This window comes from Colobus angolensis, unplaced genomic scaffold, assembly GCF_000951035.1.
Source record: "Colobus angolensis palliatus isolate OR3802 unplaced genomic scaffold, Cang.pa_1.0 Scaffold71, whole genome shotgun sequence".
Taxonomy (NCBI): domain Eukaryota; kingdom Metazoa; phylum Chordata; class Mammalia; order Primates; family Cercopithecidae; genus Colobus; species Colobus angolensis.
In genome coordinates, this window is record NW_012120821.1 from 9547323 (window position 1) to 9570485 (window position 23163).

Here is a 23163-nt window from a genome sequence, read left to right on the forward strand (position 1 = left end):
TCCCACTACCAGGAACAATGCTGGGACAAGCGTTCTTGGCCACACCCCTTCATGGATATGTGGAGAATGTCTCTTGGGGTTACATTCCTTCCAGGAGGAGGGTCAATGAGTCCTGCACATCCTTCCTGCAACGTCCTTCCAGCTGCCCATACTCTTTTCACACCACGCTGCCTTCTCCCTGCCTTCCTGCCTTTCCACCTTCCCACCACTCCTCCCTTCCCTTGGTGCCACTCCCTGCCTTTAACCAGTTCTCCTGAGGGTCAGAGCACTGGAGGAGTTCTTGCCTCCTCTCCTTACCCTGTGTCTAGCCCAGTGCCTCCTGCCTAAGAGATGGGAGGATAGGTCTCCCCACCCTCCTTGGGTGACAAATGGCAGATGCTTGGGAACAAGGGCACTCCCTGAGAGCTGAAACAGAGGGCCGGCGGAAAGCTGCATGAATCAGATCCCCTGCCAGGGATGCCTTCCTTTTCTGTGAAAGGCACCAGACCCAGAGCCAGAGAGATGGAGGCTCACAGACAGCCTATGTGTGCTTGGTGCTTTGCAGACACCGTGTCTCATTGGATCTCTGTAACAGCCCAGTCGGGTAGGGGAGAGCCTTGTCCTAAGTCCATCGCCAGTGGATTCAAACCAAGGTTCACCAGGCTCTGCAGCCTGACCTCTCACCCCAGGGCAGATGTTAGCACGTCAGGAGCTGAGACTGCCCCCATATCACTAACCACCTCCCCACCATTTCTTTACATGAGACCTAAGGAAAACAGCTTGCTGCCTGGCACACTCTAGTAAGCAGCCAGTGAGCCTCAGTTTCCTCTGGGGAGGCTGCCTGGGAGTCCCTGCTGAGGCTGGGAAACCCAGGGGTGGGGAAAGCAGCGATGATGTGTCAGCACACAAGGAGTTAAGCGCTGGTGGAGCCCACTTTTGCCACACTCTGAGCAGCCTGGTTGATAATTACAGTTCTGAAGTCTCCAGGCTATTCGAATCAGTGCAGCTGCAACCTCTTCAGCAGTAACCCCTGAAACCAGACAAACTGGGTTTATTGTGCTGAACCAGTCCTCAGGCCCCTCCCTGATCGTTAAAAATTGACAGCAATGGACTTAACAGCCCTCTTCACTACCCCTTTCACTCTCTACCTGGCTGTACAGCCACCAATTTGAATCACAGATGCCTCCCCTCCCAGCAGCTGCTCACCAACCCTCCCTTCGCCTCCCCTGCGCCTCTCTGCGGCTCCCCTGGCCCTGCTACACCAGGGTGAGGCTGCCGAAGCACATTTCATCAATATTTAAAATGGAATTAAACCTGCAGCTTTGATTAATGCCTCCCAGATCCTGGGAGTTGTGATTACTATTTTGCAAATTGCGATTGTTGGAATATGTTAATATGATTGTCTGAGAACATCTTCACCTTCTCAGATAATTTCTTCCCTTTTTGGTAGGAGGGGAGAGGGAAAGGAGGGAGAAAAAAGATGGGGAAAAAAACACCCCACAAACTCTTTAATCAATTGTAAATTATTACCCTTGACACAACTGCCGGTGGTGCAGAGAGATGGAAGATTTCTGGTTTGGTGCATTGATCTTAAAAATGTTTGGTCCCTGCTGGCGTGGTAATTCCACTCTGGGACACTATCTTAAAGGGATTATCTATTTGTCTCGGAACTATTTAGAACCAGGGAAAAGGAAAATGACGTACATTTCTAAAAATGAGGGAATGATTATTTTGTTGTATGTGCATTCATTTAACAAATAATTATGTGCCAGGCATCGTGCTAGATTCAGGGAGGTGGATACTGTAAGACACATGAGGGGATATTTAACAGCTACTGAAAATAATTATTATGAAGTTTGTATAGCAACATGGGGGAAATGTTTTTGATGTGATAATAAGCAAAAGAAAAATGGTATGAAGAGACAAGAAATAAAAGTACACATAGTATATCCTATGTAATAACTGTGCACAGAAGAAAAATTAAATTGAGATGTGAATAATAGCCCTGCATAGTGGGATGAGAGAGTTTCTTTTTCTGCTTTTATTTCCCAAATCTTCTTTCACTAATGGGTATTTACAATAGAAAAAAAAATTAAAATAATTATTGGCCTTTGCCAGGCACGGTGGCTCATGCCTGTAATCCCAGCACTTTGGGAGACTGAGGTGGGTGGATCACGACGTCAAGAGATCGAGGCCATCCTGGCCAACATGGTGAAACCTCATCTCTACAAAAATACAAAAATGAGCTGGGCATGGTGGCGGGCACCTATAGTCCCAGCTACTCGGGAAGCTGAGGCAGGAGAATCACTTGAGCCGAGGAGGCGGAGGTTGCAGTGAGCCGAGATTGCGCCACTGCACTCCAGCATGGCGACAGAGCGAGACTCTGTCTCAAAAGAAAAAGAAAAAAAAAAAGTCTGGCTTTTTTCCTTCCCTCCAATTTAATGTCTTGGTAACTTGATGCATTTTGTTAATTGAAATAAGATACCTCAGCTGGGCGTGGTGGCTCACAACTGTATTCCCAACACTTTGGGAGGCCGAGGTGGACAGGTTGCTTGAGCCCGGGAGTTTTAATCCAGCCTGGGCAACATGGCAAAACCACCTCTCTACAAAAAATAGAAAAATTAGCTGAGCATGGTGGCAAGGGCCTGTGGTCCCAGCTACTCGGGAGGTTGAGGTGAGAGGATCACCTGAGCCTGGGGTGATTGAGGCTGTGGTAAGCTGTGATCGCCTGGGTGACAGAGTTGAGACCCTGTCTCTAAATAAATAAATAAATAAAATAAAAGTTCTAGGTTCCTAGAAATACCAACAGGGTTCTTGAACTCCTGAAAAGCAAAAAGACCTTGCATAAAGACACTGGCAAAAATGCATAAAAATCAGAATATATAAATCCATGCAGGAGAATTCTAAGTAATTTATGTACTCTGTCCTCAAAGAGTTGGAGCACAAATTCCCACTTCTGAAGCATGGCTGTGCATAGTGACTTTCAAAGAGAACAGTATGGAAAGGGAGGAGGGGAAAGTAACTTTATAATGGAGAAACCTCACAAACACTACCTCAGTCAGGTGACCAAGGTTAACAGCAACATTGGTAAGTCATGGTGGCAGTCTGGACCCTTGATAGGATGGGATGAAAATGACACTTTACTTCTGTGATCTTCCTCCCAAACCCACAACTCCAATCTAATCATGAGAAAAAACATCAGACAGATTCCAGTTGAGGGACGTCCTACAAAATATCTAACCAGTACTCCCCAAAACTGTCACCAAAAACAAGGAAAGCCTAAGAAACAGCTATGCCCCTGTGAAGCCTAAGGAGACAAGATGGGATCCTGGAACAGAAAATGGACATTAGGAAGAGGCATCTGTAAAAAGTATGGGCTTTAGTGAATCATAACATCAATATTAGTTCACTAATTGTGACAGATGTACCATGCAATGTAAGATAGTCATAACAGGGAAATTGAGTGTGGGGTGTATTGACAACTGTGTAGTATCTTTGCGAGAATTCTGTTAATTTAACTCCTTTCAAATAAACAGTATAAGAAATACATGAAAATCTAGAGCGCTCCCTAAAAGGTGAGATTCTCATGTTCTCTAAGAGGAGTGGACATCCCTTCACAGACCCAGACATCCAGATTGACGTCATTCACTCCTTTTTTTTTGAGACGGAGTCTCGGTCTGTCACCCAGGCTGGAGTTTAGTGGTGTGATCTCAGCTCACTGCAAGCTCCGCTTCCTGGGTTCACGCCATTCTCCTGCCTCAGCCTCCCAAGTAGCTGGGCTAATTTTTTGTATTTTTAGTAGAGACAGGGTTTCACCATGTTAGCCGGGATGGTCTCAATCTCCTGACCTCATGATCCACCCATCTTGGCCTCCCATGCTCCCTTTTCTTTCATGGTCCCCTCAGATCACAATTTTTGAATCTATACTTATTTGCCTTTTTGTTTGTTTGTTTTTCATTTGTTTTTTTTGAGACGGAGTCTCGGTCTGTCACCCAGGCTGGAGTTTAGTGGTGTGATCTCAGCTCACTGCAAGCTCCGCTTCCTGGGTTCACGCCATTCTCCTGCCTCAGCCTCCCAAATAACTGGGATTACAGCCATGCGCCACCATGCCTGGCTAATTTTTGTATTTTTAGTAGAGATGGGGTTTCTCCATGTTGGCCAGGCTGGTTTCAAACTCCTGACCTCAGGTGATCGGCTGCCTCAGCCTCTTAAAGTGCTGGGATTACAGGCGTGGTCCACCGCACCCCGCTTGAATATTTTCTTATATAATGTTTTTCTCTCCCATTAGACTGTAAGCTCTTGATGCAGGGACCATGTCTAATTTGTTGACCACTAGACCCAGCATACAGTAGGCGCTTATAAACGCTCTCTCAGATGAAATCTGGAATAAGCCTTTTTCATTCTGACTTGTGTCAGTTGCCATCAACAAACATTTCCCATGCACCCCCTTCTCGGTATCTAGGTCTCAACTCAAATGTCACCTTCTCAATGACCCTAATCTAACTGCCTCCACTCCCAGTCACTCCATCTTGTCTTCATTTTATTTTCTCCACAGCATAAGCCACTCCCTGCATATGTATTTGTTTACGTGCATGTTGTCTGTTTCCCCATCCGGACTATAAGCTCCAGTGAGACCAGGAGCCCTGCCTGCTTATTCACTATGATATCCCAGTGCTTAGGAGAGCATCTGGCACATAGTAGGTTCTCAGTTGATAGCTTTTGAATTAATTAATGAATTGGCAAGCCCAATTCTGTGGCCAGCCCTGTGGCCAGTGCTAGGGACAGATGGGACTGAGACCAGCAGCGAGTGCGGCCAGGACCCAGGTGCACTTCAGGGTTAGGTCTGTCTACCTTTGAGGCTGAATGATGTCTTTATTCCGGTTCTGAAGTTTTGGAAGTGACCTTGCTGCCACCTGCATACCCTGCACTCATAGGTCATTAGGATAACTGGGCTTTTTATAGAGAAGAAAAGAAACGTACTGCAAGAGAGACCCCAAATCTGACTATGGGCTACCGCAATGAAAAACTTCCCTGAAAAGGCTCCCCACTCCTCAGCCTGGCCTTCAAGTTCGCCAGGTCCCCCTACTTCCCAGGCCTGCTTCCCAGGCCTGCTTCCCTCCCCACTTCCCTCCCAGCTCTCCTCACGCTGTAAAATGCAGCCACCGGAGGAACTGCAGTAGTCCATGTGCATGCTCGCCAGTGCCTCTGTGCCTTTGCATATGCTGTTCCCAAGGGACCACCCTTCCTCCTTCAGGACCTGGTTTGGGTTCAGGGCCTCTCAGAGCACAACAGAGGCCCAAGGTACTTTCCATTTTGTAGTATTAGTGTATATAAAATTGAAGACAGGCCTAAGCAAGGTGATAACAATTACAGAATAGTTTAAACATTTACATTTGACAAATTACTACTTTTTTTTTTTTTTGAGACAGAGTCTCACTCTGTCACCAGGCTGGAGTGCAGTGGCGCAATCTCGGCTCACTGCAACCTCTGCCTCCCAGGTTCGAGTGATTCTCCTGCCTCAGTCTCCCGAGTAGCTGGGACTACAGGCGTGCACCACCATGCCCAGCTAATTTTTGTATTTTTAGTAGAGATGGGGTTTCACCATGTTGGCCAGGATGGTCTTGATCTCTTGACCTCATGATCCACCCGCCTTGGCCTCCCAATGCTAGGATTACAGGTATGAGCCACAGCGCCTGGCTGACAAATTGCTACTTTTAACACAAACAACCAAATGTAATATGAGTGTGTTATTCTAGGATTTCTTCCAAAAAAGTGTAAGTTCACAGCATGCTGAAGGCACTACGGTCAGGAAAGGGGGTGTGAATTTTGAGTTGTCTGATGAACAGGGTTTTCCTTCAGTCCGTCACAGTCCACACTTAAAGGCCCCATGAATGTGTGGGCTGGGCCTCATACCTTCTTGGCTGTCGCCTACCCCCACAGACCCCACCTGGACGTCAGCCTTCCCTGAGCCGAGGTCACAGTGTTGGTCGTGGTCACCCCCTCCAGCCTAGGGCAACCCTGTACCATTTACCTTTGATCATCAGGGCCCAGCACAGATCCAGCACTCAGAAAGTATTTCATAAATACATGGTGAATAATGAATAAAGAAATGTAAATTGGGGGACATAAAAGCAATAGGTTTACCCTGTGGGGTTTTGACAAAGGGGGAAGAATTTCTTCCCCACCCTGGGCAAACGGAGCTCGTGAGAGGGCAAGGCAGGCATGCCAATGGCAAGTTCAAGGCCGCCAGCTGCTGGTTCCTTTTGTGACTTGAGGCAATAGATTGAGCAGCCCTACTACATGGAGAGGCTGGGTTGTGTGGGGTCATACCTGGGCACTAACCCCGCTCAGGAAGCTCAAAGTCTGGCTGGCCTGGGACTTGCCTCTCAGTGAAGGCGGGGATGAACTGACCTGTACAGGGCACAGCTGCGCTGGGCCTGCTGAGCTGTGCCCAGGTCACCGGGTGACATTAGTGCAGCCTGCAGGTCAGTGCAGAGCTGGGGGAAAAAGAGATCCTGAAAGTCTCAGAACAGCTGCATGGAAATACCAGCTCTTCAGAGGGTTAGCAGGGAGGGGGCAGTGTGGTGTGATGGTTAAGAACTTGGGCATTGGAACTCTGTGCCATGAGTTTACAGACCTTGAGCAAGTGGCCTCACACCTCACTGGGTCTCATTTCCTCATCTACAAAGATGCCTGCCTTGAAGGCTTGCATGAGGACCAAGTGAGATCATTCCTAAAAAAGGTTAGCACAGCACTTGGTGCACAGGAAATGCCAAAAACCAAAAGAAACGCTAGAAGTTATCTTGTGAAGGTGGGATTTCAGGGTTCGTGTGGCAACACAGCAAAGACTGGAAGGAGTTCTGGAGCCGAACAAGCCTGGATCCAATGCTGAGCCACTGACTCGCTGGGCCCTTTGTCACTCCATCTCTGAGTCACACTCCTTGTCTTTGCAGCAGGTTTCATCAGACTTTCTGCAGAGGGCAGAGTGAGGACTGACCAGGATGAACAGCACTCGGTGGGCACCCAGGAATGGAAGCTACAATCACCATTGTGATGGGTCTTTCATTCCCAAACTGGATGCCTGTAGGGGAGCATCCTTAAGGGACTCGCTCAGGACACCCCCAGGACTTCTGGTTCCCTGCCAGGATGGAGGGGGGAGCCTGCGGGAGGAGGAGGCCTTCACATGAGGACCAGTGCCATAAGGATCAAGGGCCGTGGCTCAGCTAATAATTTTTGTTCAAAGCCAGCAGGGCAAGCCAGGGCAGGCGAGCCCAGGGAAGGCAAGCAGGCAGATTGGGGTCACTGCACACCCACAGGCTGGGCTCTGCCTGCTCTTGGCACGCCTTTGGGCTGGGCACACCTGCGGTCACCGCTGCTATGCAGCTCCCACCCTACGTGAGTGAGGAGGCTGGGATGGGGACTAGAGAAGGGAGGAGACCAAGAGGAAACAAAGCGTCTGCCTTGGGAGAGTGGCAGAGCTCACACTGGCCGAGCACTTAGGAGGTGCCCAGCTCCGTATGTATGTCGGGGGCTACACTCCTCCTCTCCTCAGTGAGTGAGATGGGGCTGTCTCCAATTATGATGAGGAAACTGAGGGGTGAAATGATTTGCCCCAATTCCTTCCATCAGGGCAGAGGGAAGGGCTCAGTGTGTCTGGCACCAGAGTCATGCTCGGAGAAGCTGCGAGTGTGTGCACAGACACAGGTGTGTATATTTCCATCCAACTGCTCTCACACCAGCATAAGCATGAAGAGATGTGTGTGTGAGTGTGGGAGAGGCTGCAGCTGAGGGGAGGTGTGCACATGGTGTGTGGCTCATGTGACTGGCTGAGTGTGGCAGGATGTGAGTCCCTAAAGTCTCAGTGTGTGTCTTCACATGCAGAGGGCAGAGGCGCTTCCAACCCAGGAAGCCCAGGGTTCATGCCAGAGACAGCCCAGGGCTCATGCCGAATGCCAGGGTGGCAGTGAGCACAGGGCTGGGACAGGCCTTGGAGGAAGGAAGCTTCTGTCATAGGGGCTGTTGTCTTTTGGGGGGTCTAGGCCCATCCTCAGAGGACTCCAGGCTAGGATCGGGGGTACACTGCAAAGCAGGCTTTCCAGCTTGCGGGCACCTATGGGTCCCATCCATCGCCCTGCCACACCCTCTGTGCAAATGCAGCCTACGTGAACTGGTGGGGCAGGGCCACAGCAGTGCCACAGTGAGGGCAGCAATGCCCGGGCATCCCCATCACCACTCCCGACAAGAAAGAGGCTTTGAACTTTGCTGGCAGTGGTGGTGGCCAGAGGCCAAGACCACCGCATTGTCAATATTGACTGAGGAGTCATTGCCTAGGCAAAGCCTGCCACAGGGCGGGGAGGTGGAAGGCCATGGGGCTGCTCTGGCTTTTCCCCATAAAAGAGCATCTTCTGGGCTGGGCAGAGGGCTGGGCCAAGCACCCACAAGCTTCTTAAGGCCTATTCAAATGTAAAAGGCTTAGAAAAAGATGATTGGCTCTAAATAGAAAAAAAGAGAAACTACAAAACTGAAATTAATAAATGTTATAATTAATGCATTCAGACTTAATTATTAAATTTAGAAATCAAAACAATTTTATTACACTTGACATCCATTTGTAGGCTCAATTTCCTCATTTTTTGAGAATTCTCCAGTATGCATGACTCTCAGGAAATCATGGCCAATTGGGGAAGACTTCTACTAAAGCAGTTTACCAAGCAACAGCAAAATTTTTATATTTAATGTGGGATTTATATTTCGTATGGATACACTTTGTTTTAATACGTGGAAATAATTGAGGTGGGGTCTCCAAGGTTAGGCCTAAGGCTGGATTTAGGACTATCCCTGGGATGGGGCTAAGTCAGGGCAAGGAATATAGCTGCCTCATATTAGGAAGCACTTCTGTGTGCAAGGTGCCATGCCTGCCATCATGCAATCCTCATTAACATCTCTGTGTATGCACAGCTGGTGTTATCTCAGGTCGGAGCCTTAGGTGCTTTAGTTGATGGGTGAGGGGAAAAGTTCCCATAGTCATAATGACCCTTGGAAATCTCTTAGGAAGGTCCCATGCTGGAGATGGACATCTCACTAAGTGCCACACAGCAGACTTCTTATTTTTTAAAATGTTTTATAGACAGGGGGTCTCTCTCTGTCACCCAGGCTATAGTGCATGGTGTGATCATGGCTCACTGCAGCTTCTCAACTCTGGGCTCAACAGATCCTCCTACCTCAGCTTCCCGGGTTGCTGAACTCCAGGTGTGCCACCACTCCTGACTAATTTTAAAAAATCCTTTTTGTAGAGACGGGGTCACAGATTGTTGTCCAGGCTGGTCTTGAACTCCTGGCTTCAAGCAGTCCTCCCACCTTAGCCTCCTAAGGTGCTGGGATTACAGGCACATGACGCTTGGCCCACATAGACAGTCTTCTGACAATTGTTAGAAAGTTTGTCTTGCTGTTAAGGTCCAGATGCATATGAGTAGTGTTTATGAGTGATGCTGATCAAAACATACATATCAGTTGCCTCCTTAGTGCAGTAGGTAGTGCTCAGTCTCATAAAACATACATATCTTTTTTTTTTTTTTTTGCAGATGGAGTCTTGCTCTGTCGCCCAGGCTGGAGTGCAGTGGTGTGATCTTGGCTTACTGCAACCTCCATCTCCCAGGTTCAAGTGATTCTCCTGTCTCAGCCTCCTGAGTAGCTGGGATTACAGGCACCTGCCACCACATCTGGCTAATTTTTGTATTTTAGTAGAGACAGGGTTTCACCATGTTGGCCAAGCTGGTCTTGAACTCCTGACCTCAAGTGATCCGCCCACCTCAGTCTCCCAAAGTGCTATGATTACAGGCGTGAGACACCGCGTCCAGGTACATATCTTTAAATGCTAGAATCATCCTCTGTGGCAAGGTGCTCCCAGGACAGGAGGCACACAGGGATGGAGATGACTGATGCAGTGTCCTCACATTTGCTGCAGAACACGTGTGTGCTGAATGGAGAGGGGATGCAAAATCACCAACACTGTTGATGTTGCTGTTCCTCCTGCTTCCTAGTGCCCCCTTTTCTTTTTGAGCATTTATAATTGAATCCACGTTCACTAAACATGTCCATGACGCCTAGCTGCTGTCCGAAGGCAGTTCAGAGGAACCAAGTGCCATGGCCAAGGTCACTCTATTGGCCTGACCCCACAGCCTCTGCTTTGACCCTCTGCTCCTTTTGGCCCCTAATCCCTGGCTGCATGTGGATGATGGACTGAAGGGGCCCTGGCAGACAGGAGCCTATCGTCCAGTTGTCAATGTTGAGGGCTGAATTAAGACTAGAGCAGTGGCAACAGTCAGCAGGGGTGTTAAGGAGGAATCTGCAAAAGTCTGTGACAGACCAGAACTCACTGAATCCTCACAGCAGTCGAGGAAAGACAATGTCGTTACCTCTTTTACAGGGGAGGCTACTGAGGCTCAGAGATGAAGGTGTCTGCCCAAGCTCACCCAGCTCATGTGAGTGGGTGCAGGGTGATAGCCAAGTCTGTCTTTGGAGCTGCAGCCTTGACCTCTACTCACTTCCCTGAGGAACCTTTCTGCAACTCCCGTCTTTACTCCTCACCGTCTGAAGGACTGAAGAAGCTAAACTCCCTAACCTGCTATTCAAGGCTCTCTCCAGCCCACACTGGGTCCCTCTGCCTTGAATGCCCCACTGAGAACCACTCCTCCACACTCATCAAAGTCCAGTCTGAGGCCTCCTTGATACGTTCCCCATTCCCCAACACACAAGCCTTCTCAGTTGCTCCATCTGGAGCACCCTGTACCCCTGCGTCTTTCTGGGCCTTTGCCCGTATTGCTCCTTCCCTTCCATGCAGCAGAATCCACCTCTCATCCTTTTAGGACTTGCCAAACTCCACCTTTTCCAGGACAGCATCTGGACTGCTTGGGACACACTGATGCTCTTCTCTGTGTGTGTAGCACACTGTGAATGTAGCTCCTGGTGCCACTGAAATAGGGATACTCCCAGTTTTCTGGAAAGAATCTCATATTCAATATTTAAAATTAAACATCGTAGGGAATATAGAATTGTGTTGGACTGCTTCCTATGCTTTTTAATAGTTTATGTTATTTTGATTCCTAAGCTATATTTTGAGGGGTGGGAGTTTCTTTACAGTCTTTCGAACATTTACGCTTCCTAAAGGGTCCAGGCCTCTATCTGGAGAACACCCACCCCAGTCCTGTGACTGTCTATTTATGTATATGTTCCCCCTAGCCCTACACTGGTTTTGGTGCAGGGGGTGGGGGCAGGCACTGGGTCTGATCCCCAAGTGAAACCCTGGTGGATGCAGGGGCTCAACAAAGGCCTGTGTCAAGGGGAAGCTTAGGGGGCCTAAGGCTCTAGGTGCATAAGAAATTATGAGGATGATGGGGACACGTCCATAACAGAATGCCAGGGGCTGGGCAGAGAGATCAGAAAACCACAGTCCTTAGTCCAGTCTTGAAATTAGAGTTAAAAGCAGATGGGAGGAGGCCAGACTGCAGTTTGCCATGGTAACACTGGCTCCTCCCTTTGGGATGTAGAGTTAAGGAGGTCTCTGCTTTTCACCTTTTCACCCTGGGTGTAAAAGGATCACAGCTGTGATTGTCAATATGCACCAGGTGCTTCTTTTGGGCCAGCCGTTGTTCTTGCTGGAGTGTGTCATCTCACCTCATGCATGTCATCTCACTTCAGGCCACAGCCCTGGAAGGGGGGTCTATTTCTATCCTCATTTTTTCAGGTGAAGAAACTGAAGCTCAGAGAAGTTAAGGGCCTAGCTCAAGGTCACACAGCTGGTGAGTGGCAGAGTTGGGATCTGCCTGCAGATCTGGCTGGCTCTCAATACCTGCCTGTGACCCCGTCTGCATCTCCTGGTCCTGAGGGGTTTCAGTCAACAGTGCCGAGTTCCAGAATCTGGGCTGAGGAAGACAGTAGGCTCCAGCCCCATAGGGTCTGGCTTTCCACTCACTTCTATTAAAGGAGACAAAACAAATCATTACAGTGCTGGCCTGGGTTGACTCCAACCATGGAAGGGGAAGCTGTGTCCTTCGAATGCCTCCAGGAGGCTGCCATGTAGGGGTCGGAGGGCGGCAGGGGAAGAATTGTACCAAAATCTGATGGGCGCCATGGCTGGAAGGGGAATTTCCAGGGCCTTTGGAACTGGGGTGGGGAGAGAGGATGGCAATGGGCAATTCCTGCAGTCCAGGGAGAGGCGGCAAGCTGGGCAGGCTGTTATTCCTAGAGCAAAGGTCTTGACAAGGATCTATGGATGCCTTCCAAGTGGCCAATCCCGCCCTCTGTAGGCAAAATTCTGTTTGTGAATTCAACTGTATTTCTCTGGGGAGAGGTCTGTAGCTGGGCCTAGATTCTCAGAAAGGTTCATGGTTCAGAAAAGGCCACAGCATATTTTGTCGGTTCAGAGCATGGCCTCCGGTGTCAGAGGGACCTGGGTTCACACCCTGGTTCCTCCCTTTACTAGCTGCTTGATTGTCAGTAAGTAACTTACTCCCTGAGCCTCAGGTTCCGCATCTGCCAAATATGAATAACGGTCTATTCCTCAAAGAACTGGGATGTGGTAAGTCCCTGGCACTGTGGAGGCATTCGAAATTCATAACTTTCCTTCCTACCCCTTTTGCTTACAACAAATGCCCGTCTGCTGGCAAGGATGTGTGATTGGTGCGGGCATTTGATTTGGCAGTTACAGTGTATTATCCCTCCACAAAGCCTTCATTATGGTGCTGCTAACAACACTGCAGATAAAGCATGGATGTCCCTGCGTGCCAGCCTCCAGGTGATTATAACATTTTGGTAAATTGCCTTTTGTCTTGCTAGAGGGATGACAGCAGGAGGGGGCTGTGGGGGAGTCTTACTTGGCCATTTTGCAGAAACCGCAAGGGAAGCACTGTGGCAAGGTAGCCTGGGTTTGCAGAAGGAGTTCCAGCCAGCAGTGGGAACCCCGGGTACCAGCCCTGGCTCTACCACAGACAGGCTGTGTGGGGCTGGACACGTGATTTGCCCTCTCTGGGTCTCAGATTTCTCATCTGTCAGGGGAAGGCAGTGGCTTCAAGATTAGGGGAGTCTTGGTTTGTCAGTGTCATTGAAAGACTTGTTCATTGGCCAGGTGCGATGGCTTACACCTGTAATCCCAGCACTTTGGGAGGCTGAGGCGGGCAGATCACGAGGTCAGGAGATTGAGACCATCCTGGCTAACACGGTGAAATCCTGTCTCTGCTAAAAATACAAAAAATTAGCCAGGCTTGGTGCTGGGTGCCTGTATTCCCAGCTATTGGGGAGGCTGAGGCAGGAGAATGGCCTGAACCCAGGAGGCGGAGTTTGCAGTGAGCTGAGATTGCATCACTGCACTCCAGCCTAGGCAAAAGAGCGAGACTCCGTCTCAAAGGAAAAAAAAAAAGAAAGACTTGTTCATTGGCCAATTTTTGAGCAAGAAAGTGGGCAGAGAACTATCTGCAGCCTTACACTCTTTGGATGTGTACTTTTATATCTCTATAAAATATAGAGCTGCTAGGGAGGCCCTCGGTTCTTTCTTTCTTTCGCTAGTAAACTCCAACTTCTCATTCAAAGTCAGCTCTAACATTATCTTTAGCTTTGAAGTCAGCTGGACCTGGCTGGCTTCCAATTCCAGCTCTGCCACTTGCTATCAGTTTGACTTTGGGCAGGCATTTCACCTTTCCTCAGTTTCATCATCTGTAAAGTGGGAATAACAAGGATAACGACTTTGCGGGATTACTGTGGAGATTAAATAAAATGAAATAAAATAAAATATACGTAAAGGGCTTAGACCAGTGCCTGGAACACAGTAAGAAGTTGGCAAATGCTGGCTATTATTATTATCCTGCTTTATCACTCTATCAAATAGAATATGGATGCCTTTGTATAGCAATAGATCTATTTCTTCACTGCCATTTTTAAATGATTGCATTGTATTCTATATTAAGAATAAACTATATGTTATTTAACCAGTCCTTTCCTATTAGACACTGGGGATGTTTCCAGTTTTCAACTGTCTAAACAATGTCAGAGAAAAATTAGAAGACTAAAGTGGTCTTTCTTCTCTACATGTTCACTGTGCTGCTTAAATTTCACCCTTTTCTAAAGCTGGGTGGGAAGCAGATAAACCTCAAGTCTGGGAGCTTTTCGTCCATGCCTCTTTCAACAGATGATCTTGAAGCTGGCCAGAAGTGGAAAATGGGAAACCTGGGGAGGCAGGTGAGCCTGAGTGTGAATTCAGGCTCCTGCCAAATTTCCTGGGGAAATTCTTTAACCCCACTGAGCCTCAGTTTCCTCATTGTCAAACAGGGATCACATGAGTACTCCCTACCCCTTGGTTGAGGGTCTGGTGCATGGCAAAAGCTCGGTCATCGTTAGCTGTTACCACCACCATCATCGCCATCTTCCTCATGATTCTGGTAGTGGCAGCCGAGTCACATAAGTCAGGTTACTTTTCAGACCCCAATTCACACCCCTTATTCCCATTGTCCATTTAATGGAGTGTGCATTCAAATGAGGCTTGTGGTTTTGATTTTAAATTCTGTCTGGAACCCACAGGTTCAAATGCAAAAGGGCGCTCTCTGCAAATAATCACTGGTGTGTGATATTTTTAAGAAGCCAAAGCCATTGTTTCTGATTGAAGGAAAGTTGGTGCTATTTTGAAGAGCAGCACGATTAAGCGGTGGTGTTATCTCTTTAACCATTGGGAATTATACGCTGTTTGAAAGATTTGTGAGCTCTAGGACATTTGCCAGATGTGCTTGATTCGACATTTCAGACAACAAAGGGGATAATGTTGGCGGGAATCTTGACGGCATTTCTGATGATCAGGATATTCTTTGAGGATGGTACTGAGACCTTTCGGGGAAGAATTTCAGCTTTTTACATAAACTAATTTGGGATGCTCACTCTCTGTCTTCCACAAAGCAAATTTAGTTTATTGTTAGTTGTATATGTTAAAATGGTTATGAGGGTTTTTTCTTTGAATATTAATAATGTGTCTTTCATCTGACACACTCTCATGGGGTATCATTAATTGGGAGGAGGGAGTAAAGATTAGTAGTACAGTTCTTTTGCAAATGATTACTACTAGTAACATTGAGGCAAGCAACAGCCCCATGAAAGAGATACTCGTACAAACTGCCAGCGAGGCTGTAGCTTATCCTTCCTAAGAGGAGTGACAGGGACATGTAGGAGGGGGAAGGGCTAGAGTTAGTCTCCCAATTTCCCATCGTAATCGTAGTAAAGGCCATTCACCCAAATAGCTCCAAATGCTTCTTTATTAGCTCACAGTGTATAAAGGACCCTTTTCCAAATGAAGTAGCATCTGATTGTGGGGACTGTGGTGTTTTTGTCTTAAAGCTCTAAGATGGACCATTTCATTCACTTGGGAACCTTACTGAGCTCCCACTGGGTGCCAGGAACTGTGCTTGGTGGAGGAACAACTATGAATCAGACATGCCCCTATCTAGAGAGGAGATAGAGGAATACAGAATAAACCAGAACCACGAAGCTGGCAAGAAGAATGAAAAGGACAGGCTTTGGGAAGATTGGGGCTTGAATCTGACTGTATCACTAGCTGTGTGACATGAGCAAGTTATTAACCTGAGACCAAGTGTCTTCATTGCAAATTGCAAACTGTGTCTCATGCAAATTACCCACTTGGGGTGGCAGGGAAGAGCATGCGAGGTAAGCTGGGGTTTTTTTTTGTTTTTTTTTTCAGACCAAGTCTTGCTCTGTCATCCAGGCTGGAGTGCAGTGGCACGATCTTGGCTCACTGCAACCTCCTCCTCCCAGGTTCAAGCAATTCTTCTGCCTCAGTCTCCCGACTAGCTGGGACTACAGGCATGTGCCACCATGCCCAGGTAATTTTTGTATTTTTAGTAGAGACAGGGTTTCACCATGTTGACCAGGCTCCTGGCCTCCTTGAACTCCTGGCCTCAGGTGATCTGCCCGCCTCAGCCTCCCGAAGTGCTGGGATTATAGGCCTGAGCCACTGTGCATGGCCAAGGTAAGCTGTTAAGGTGCTTGGCACAGAGCCTAGCAAGGATCCTCCACAATAAGCATTCGTTTCCCAGCTTGTCTCCCCAAGCTGTGGATGCACAGGCAAAGCCACATGCCCTCCTTTGAGGGTTGCAGGCAAAGACTTCATGGCCTTCTGTTATGTGCTGAGCATTGAGAGATGAGGAGGACTGAGATGGGTGGAGAAAAGAGGGAAGGGTATTCTGCGCTGGGGGAATACATGAGGTGAGAATAGGCAGTAGGAAGTGCTGTGTGTTTATCAATGGATGCCAGCTAGTCCTGTTGGACTAGAACACAGGGCAGAAGAGACAGCAGGATGGAAGGTGGACCTTCAAAGTTAGGCTGGGGCTCTGAATGCCCTAATCAAGTGTTTGCAGACCCCAAAGTTTCAGCAGCACCTCATTTTCCAAACAAAACCCTTGAGGAGGCAGAAAGACAGCATATCTAGGCACATGTCTCCCTAGAGACTCCTCTCAGGCACCTAGAGAAAGCTTAACAAATCCCAGGCTCTCACTTCTTTCTCTCCAGCCTGAGTCAATAATCATCATAATGATAACAGCCACAATTAGCAATCACAGGACACCTGTTTTGGACCAGGTGCTGTCCTATGTACTTTTAATACTTAATCTCATTTTTTTCTAACCATAATTTCTCCAATAGGTACTACCACAATGCCCCTTTTACAGATGAGGAGAGTGAGGCTCCAAGGGGAAAAGTAACCTACTCATGATCACAGAGCTGGTCAGTGGTAGATCTAGGACTAGAGGCCAGCCTGAAGCATGGATTCTAGGCCCCAGGCTTTTAACCACCACACCACGCTGTCTCTCTCACCTCTCCCAGCTCTCCAGCCTCTGTGGGGCAAGATATCCTAACTCAGTCTCTTTTTTGTTTTGTGTTTGCAGTATTGATTAGAATATATAATAACTGTCTACAGTTGCTATCATTTATGGCTTTATGGTCCCAAGGTAAGCAGCAGTAGGGGGTAGTGGAGAGACAACTGGGCTGTGGTAAGATGGGAGTGGGTTTGAGTTCCAGCTTCACTATCACACGTCTGTCACTCATCACTCCAAGACCTAGTTTCCCAATCTCAGGATGAGCCCATTCCCAGCTCACTGGATGCATGAGAAGTCTATGAGATGCAAGGCTTATGAACTCAAAGGCTTTAAGGTGAGTACCAGAAATGACTGATGCTGCTAGGGTCACACAGCAGGGAGTGGGAGGGATCTGGGCAGTGCATGGTCTCACCTAGGTGCTCAAACCCAAGCAGCTTCAAGAATTGGACCAACCAAACAAAAACTGCAACCAGATTTGTCCTGAGAGCCACTGGGTTGAGACCTCTGACAGATGTTAAACTGCTTTGAAAACTTGGATGTACATAGAAATATAATGGATTCTTTTTATTATTCAAAATCATAAGTTGTCTGTCATGTGCCAAGTATTGAATTTGGTGTGATTAGTTGAACAATACGAGGGACCTGGAAGCAGGTGCTCTGCCTGCCTGCGTGCTTTGTCTTTCACAAACATTTAATCAGCTCCAACTCATGGGAGCCATGTGCGATGCTGGGGACACAGTGATAAATCAGACATAGTCACGTGGTCCCTGCCCTCAAGCTGCTCCCAGACTTGTGGAGGAGACAGCTAATAAAGATACTTCTACTGTCCAGGGCTAAGTGCTAAGAGGTAGGCTTGGAAGGCACAGAGGAGGGACGCCCAGCCCAGACACAGCAGTGGAGTGGAGGACAGAAGAGACGGTCAGGGAAGGCTGCCTAGAACAATGGTCCACCAACAGCTGGTCCCACCTTTGAGAAGGTTGTAAAATCAATTTAGTGCCTAGCAACCAGCATTTTAAAAAATAAACAATAGAAAATATCGGGCCAAGCGCAGTGGCTCATGCCTATAATCCCAGCACTTTGGGAAGCTGAAGCGGGTGGATCACCTGAGGTCAGGAATTCCAGACCAGCCCGGCCAACATGGTGAAACCCTGTCTCTATTAAAAATACAGAAATTAGCTGGGTGTGGTGGCACGTGCCTATAGTCCCAGCTACTCGGGAAGCTGACACAGGAGAATCACTTGAACCTGGGAGGCGGACGTTGCAGTGAGCCGAGATCGCACCACTGCACTCCAGCCTGGGTGACAGAGACTCCATCTCAAAAAAAAAAAAAAAAAATCATAGAATGTTGCATGTACAAAGATACATACATCACACATGTGCACCTGTGTGCATCCTGGGTCATGAAGTAAAACATTCCTTACTGTGGGTCGAAGGTTTGAGAGCTATAGTTAGAGAGAATATGTTGCCTGCTCTGAACCCCAAAGCCTGGTACCTAGTAGATGTTCAGAGAATTTTGATACGTGGAAGGATGGATTTAAATTCTCACAGCAAAGGTGACTCTTCTGCTGGTGGCCCAGCCCGTGACCTGCTGAACAATAAGCATCCCCAGCTTTGACCCATGCAGGTGGCATATGCTTCATAACAGCAGTGGTTGAGGGCCCTGTGTTTACTCTGGGATGGCCTCAGTCACCCATCTTAGGCCCAGAGGCCCAGCAGCCTGCGCCTTCAGGATGCCAACAGGAAGCACTGTGGGGGTAGATTGGAATGCAGCAGAAAGAGGTCCCTGGGGAAAACAGAAGAGGGACAGAAGCCTGAATCAGTCCCTCACAGGGTGAGGTGAGTCAGGGGTAATGACTAGGTGGCCACAAACAGAGTCTCCTTTTTAGTGGTTTTCAGGACACTCCGAACTTCATCTGTCCTATAATATCAGGACCAAAATACTCCTTGGCTACCTTTCTCCTCCATCATAGACTCCTACTTAAGGTTGGAAGGGCCCTAGACATTATCCAGTTCAACTCTCTCATTTTATCCATGAAGACAAAGAGGCCCAGAAAGGGAAGGCATTGGCCAGGGGTCATCCAGCAGGCAGCCTGAGAGCTGGGGCCAGGATCAGGAACCCAGGTCACCTACCCTATCACCCTGAGCCCATGTCCTTCACATGCTCCTCTCTCCCGTCATCTTGCCAGAAGGATCTCCTACCTAATCTAACCTCCTTTGGCCTCTTCTCTATATGTAATCAAAGAAGTCTTTCTAAAGAACAAATGAGTTACTATGTTAGTAACTGCCTAAAGCCTTCCCTTGCTCCCCACTGCCTTAGGGTGAGAGACAGCCATAACCTTTGCCCTCACCCCGCCCACCTTTCAGGCTTCCTCTCTTGCTCTTTGTCTCCTTTCATACTGTTAGCTCATGCTACTGAATTAGTTGGAACTCCCTATTTATGACACGTTTTCTCCCAACTATAATCCTTTTGCATATACTGTCTCCTCTGCCTTCAACACTCTTACCAACCCTGCTGCATTTGTCTGTTCTTTTTTAGATTACAGAGTAGATCTTTCTTTTTCCAGGAAACCTCCCTGGCCTACTGGCCTCCAGGGTAAAGTATCCCTATTCAGTTGTCTGGCAGCAACTCTATGCTGTTATAATCTATGTCACCATCAGTTTCTCCTGGCTCCTGAGAGAAGGCTAGGTATAGAAGATAATGCTGCCATCCATTAGGAGAAAGGGAACACTATATGGAACCCAGTAGTTCTCAAGGACATCTCTTGGTACTTCCACTGACCACAGTAAAAGTTCATAAAAAACTAACCCAACCAACTAATAACCAACAAAGGCAGGACCACTAAGAGTTTGGACCCTTCAAGAATGAAGGTTTTGATTACCCTACTAGGTAAAAAGCCAGACCAGTGGAAGGGTGGGCTCAAGGCAAATGGAACCTGGGAAGAATAATGGAAGAAGGAATTTGTAAATATTACCTACAGGCTTGTGACCAGTTACAGAAAGAGAACTGTAGTAGTGATACAGTTTTTTCTCCTTGCTTGTATGTGTATGAATATCTGTATCTATGTCATCTATCTTTCTATTTATTCATCTATATACACATTTTGTTTTGTTTTGTTTTGAGAGGGGGTCTCGCTGTATCACCCAGGCTGGAGTGCAGTGGTGTGATCTCGGCTCACTGCAACCTCTGCCTCCTGGGTTCAAGCAATTCTCTTGCCTCAGCCTCCTGAGTAGCTGGGATTACAGGCATGCACCACCATGCCCGGCTAATTTTTGTATTTTTAGTAAAGATGGGTTTAACCATGTTGGCTAGACTGGTCTTGAACTCCTGATCTCAGGTGACCCACCTGCCTTGGCCTCCTAAAGTGCTAGGATAACAGGTGTGATCCACTGCACTCGGTCTGTTTTGTTTTATTTTAAGAGATAGGGTCTTGCTGTGTTGCCCAGGTTGCCCTCAAACTCCTGAGCTCAAGAGATCCTCCTGCCTCAGCTTCCCAAGTAGCTGAGGTTACAGGCACAAGCCACCATGCCTGGCTAGCATATTTGTTTTTATTAACTGATTTTTTCTTTTGTTTCCTCTTTTATCCTTGTTATTTTATAGCAGGATTATTGGCAGGAGCTTGTAGGTTATAGACTCTTCAGGCAGAACTGTCAAGGAATAACCTTACTCAAAAGATGGGTGCAGTATCTGCCCTCTGTGGGAGAAGGGGAGAAGGCCTTGTGTTAATATGGAGGATGTATTGAAACTTGTTATACAAAAAAAAAATACTTTTGTTAATGTTGTACAGAAGACTTAATATCTGTAGAAGAATGTGTGTGGATGCTGAGCAACAAAAGGGGTGGCTGGGCCAGTGAGAAGCTATTGACACCCAGCCAGGTGCGGTGTCAGGTAATTCCAGCGCTTTGGGAGGCCAAGGCGGATGGATCACCTGAGGTCAGGAGTTCAAGACCAGCCTGGACAACATGGCAAAACCCCGTCTCTACTAAAAATACAAAAATTAGCTGAGCATGGTGGTGGGTGCCTGTAATCCCAGCTACTTGGGAGGCTGAGGCAGGAGAATCACTTGAACCTGGGAGGCGGAGGTTGCAGGGAGCCAAGATCGCGTCATTGTACTCCTGACTGGGCAACAAGAGTGAAACTCCATCTCAAAATTAAAAAAAAGAAGGCACTGACTCTCAGCTCCAAACTGACCCTTCTTTTTTTTTTTTTTTTTTCTTAGCTCCACCATTTAGTAACCATGGCAGGTACAGAGCTAAGCGCTTTATATGAACCATCTTTTTTTTTTTTATTATTATACTTTAAGTTCTAGGGTACATGTGCATAACGTGCAGGTTTGTTACATATGTATACTTGTGCCATGTTGGTGTGCTGCACCCATCAACTCGTCAGCACCCATCAATTCATCATTTATATCAGGTATAACTCCCCAATGCAATCCCTCCCCCCTTCCCTCCTCCCCATGATAAGCCCCAGTGTGTGATGTTCCCCTTCCCGAGTCCAAGTGATCTCATTGTTCAGTTCCCACCTATGAGTGAGAACATGCGGTGTTTGGTTTTCTCTTCTTGTGATAGTTTGCTAAGAATGATGGTTTCCAGCTGCATCCATGTCCCTACAAAGGACGCAAACTCGTCCTTTTTTATGGCTGCATAGTATTCCATGGTGTATATGTGCCACATTTTCTTAATCCAGTCTGTCACAGATGGACATTTGGGTTGATTCCAAGTCTTTGCTATTGTGAATAGTGCCGCAATAAACATACGTGTGCATGTGTCTTTGTAGTAGAATAATTTATAATCCTTTGGGTATATACCCAGTAGTGGGATGGCTGGGTCATATGGTACATCTAGTTTTAGATCCTTGAGGAATCGCCATACTGTTTTCCATAATGGTTGAACTAGTTTACAATCCCACCAACAGTGTAAAAGTGTTCCTATTTCTCCACATCCTCTCCAACACCTGTTGTTTCCTGATTTTTTAATGATGGCCATTCTAACAGGTGTGAGACAGTAGACCTAATACCATAAAACCCCTAGAAGAAAATCTAGGTAGTACCATTCAGGACATAGGCATGGGCAAGGACTTCATGTCTAAAACACCAAAAGCAACGGCAGCCAAAGCCAAAATTGACAAATGGGATCTAATTAAACTAAAGAGCTTCTGCACAGCAAAAGAAACTACCATCAGAGTGAACAGGCAACCTACAGAATGGGAGAAAATTTTTGCAATCTACTCGTCTGACAAAGGGCTAATATCCAGAATCTACAAAGAACTCAAACAAATATACAAGAAAAAAACAAACAACCCCATCAAAAAGTGGGGAAAGGATATGAACAGACATTTCTCAAAAGAAGACATTCATACAGCCAACAGACACATGAAAAAATGCTCATCATCACTCGCCATCAGAGAAATCCAAACTGACCCTTCTATACTTAACTTGGCAACGGTGGGACTGGAACTGTTTAAATTACATTAGTTTTGCCAGCCAGCTCCTTGTTAGGGGCTATCAGGCAGACAAAGACACCCTCCTTTCTGTTGTCTTTGTTGTTCATGCCAGTGTCATCGCAGCAGTGTCATTTCACTTCCAGTTTCCAGTTTTTTCCACACTCCTAGAATCAGCTTCATTTCTCTCTTCAGAGGCTCCACTGGGCAGTGCTGTCCCGCCAGAGGTCTGGGTCCCAGCTCTGCAGGAGCCCTGCTCTGAGCTCCCAGGAGCCAGCCCCAGCTGGCCTCTGCTCAGGGATCTGGGTTGCAGGTCCTGGGGGTCCCTCTATTGACCTTCTAGGTTCTCACAACCTAATCTTTTACTATTGTCCCCAGTCCTTGAGGGGGTACCTGCATTCTGTAGTTACTTTCTCTGTTACCTCAATGTCTTCCTTTGCTTTTCCAGTTCCCTCGTAGCCACCAATTTCCTGATATTAAATTCTTTCCATTTTTCTTTTTTCTTTTTTTTTGAGACAGATTCTCACACTGTCACCCGGGCTGGAGTAGAGTGGCGCAATCTTGGCTCACTGCAACCTCTACCTCCCAGGTTCAAGCTATTCTCCTGCCTCAGGCTCCTGAATAGCTGGGATTACAGGCACCCGCCACCATGCCCAGCTAATTTTTTGTATTTTTAGTAGAGATGGTGTTTCACTATGTTGGCCAGGTGGTCTCAAACTCCTGACCTTGTGATCTGCCCACCTTGGTGTCCCAAAGTGTTGGGATTACAGGCGTGAGCCACAACGCCAGGCCTCTTTCCATTTTTCTAACTGAACTCTTACTGACACAAGATAATACAGAGTTCCTTCTCACACAGATCTTACAGTCCAGTGGGAGAGA

The 23163-nt window shown here is 47.5% G+C and overlaps 2 protein-coding genes across 3 annotated transcripts in view; one reads left to right on the forward strand and one right to left on the reverse strand.

Annotated features, from left to right (window-relative positions):
• MORN5 (MORN repeat containing 5) overlaps positions 1-23163 on the reverse strand; it is a 41034-nt gene that overhangs the window by 1360 nt on the left and 16511 nt on the right. The gene's annotated exons all lie outside the window — the stretch shown is intronic.
• The window catches only part of NDUFA8 (NADH dehydrogenase (ubiquinone) 1 alpha subcomplex, 8, 19kDa), a 54503-nt gene continuing 44062 nt past the window's right edge, over positions 12723-23163 (forward strand). The window contains exon 1 of the mRNA XM_011927380.1: positions 12723-12789. Coding sequence (XP_011782770.1) covers positions 12745-12789 — 45 coding nt within the window. The 5' untranslated portion in view covers positions 12723-12744. The remainder of the gene's footprint in view (positions 12790-23163) is intronic.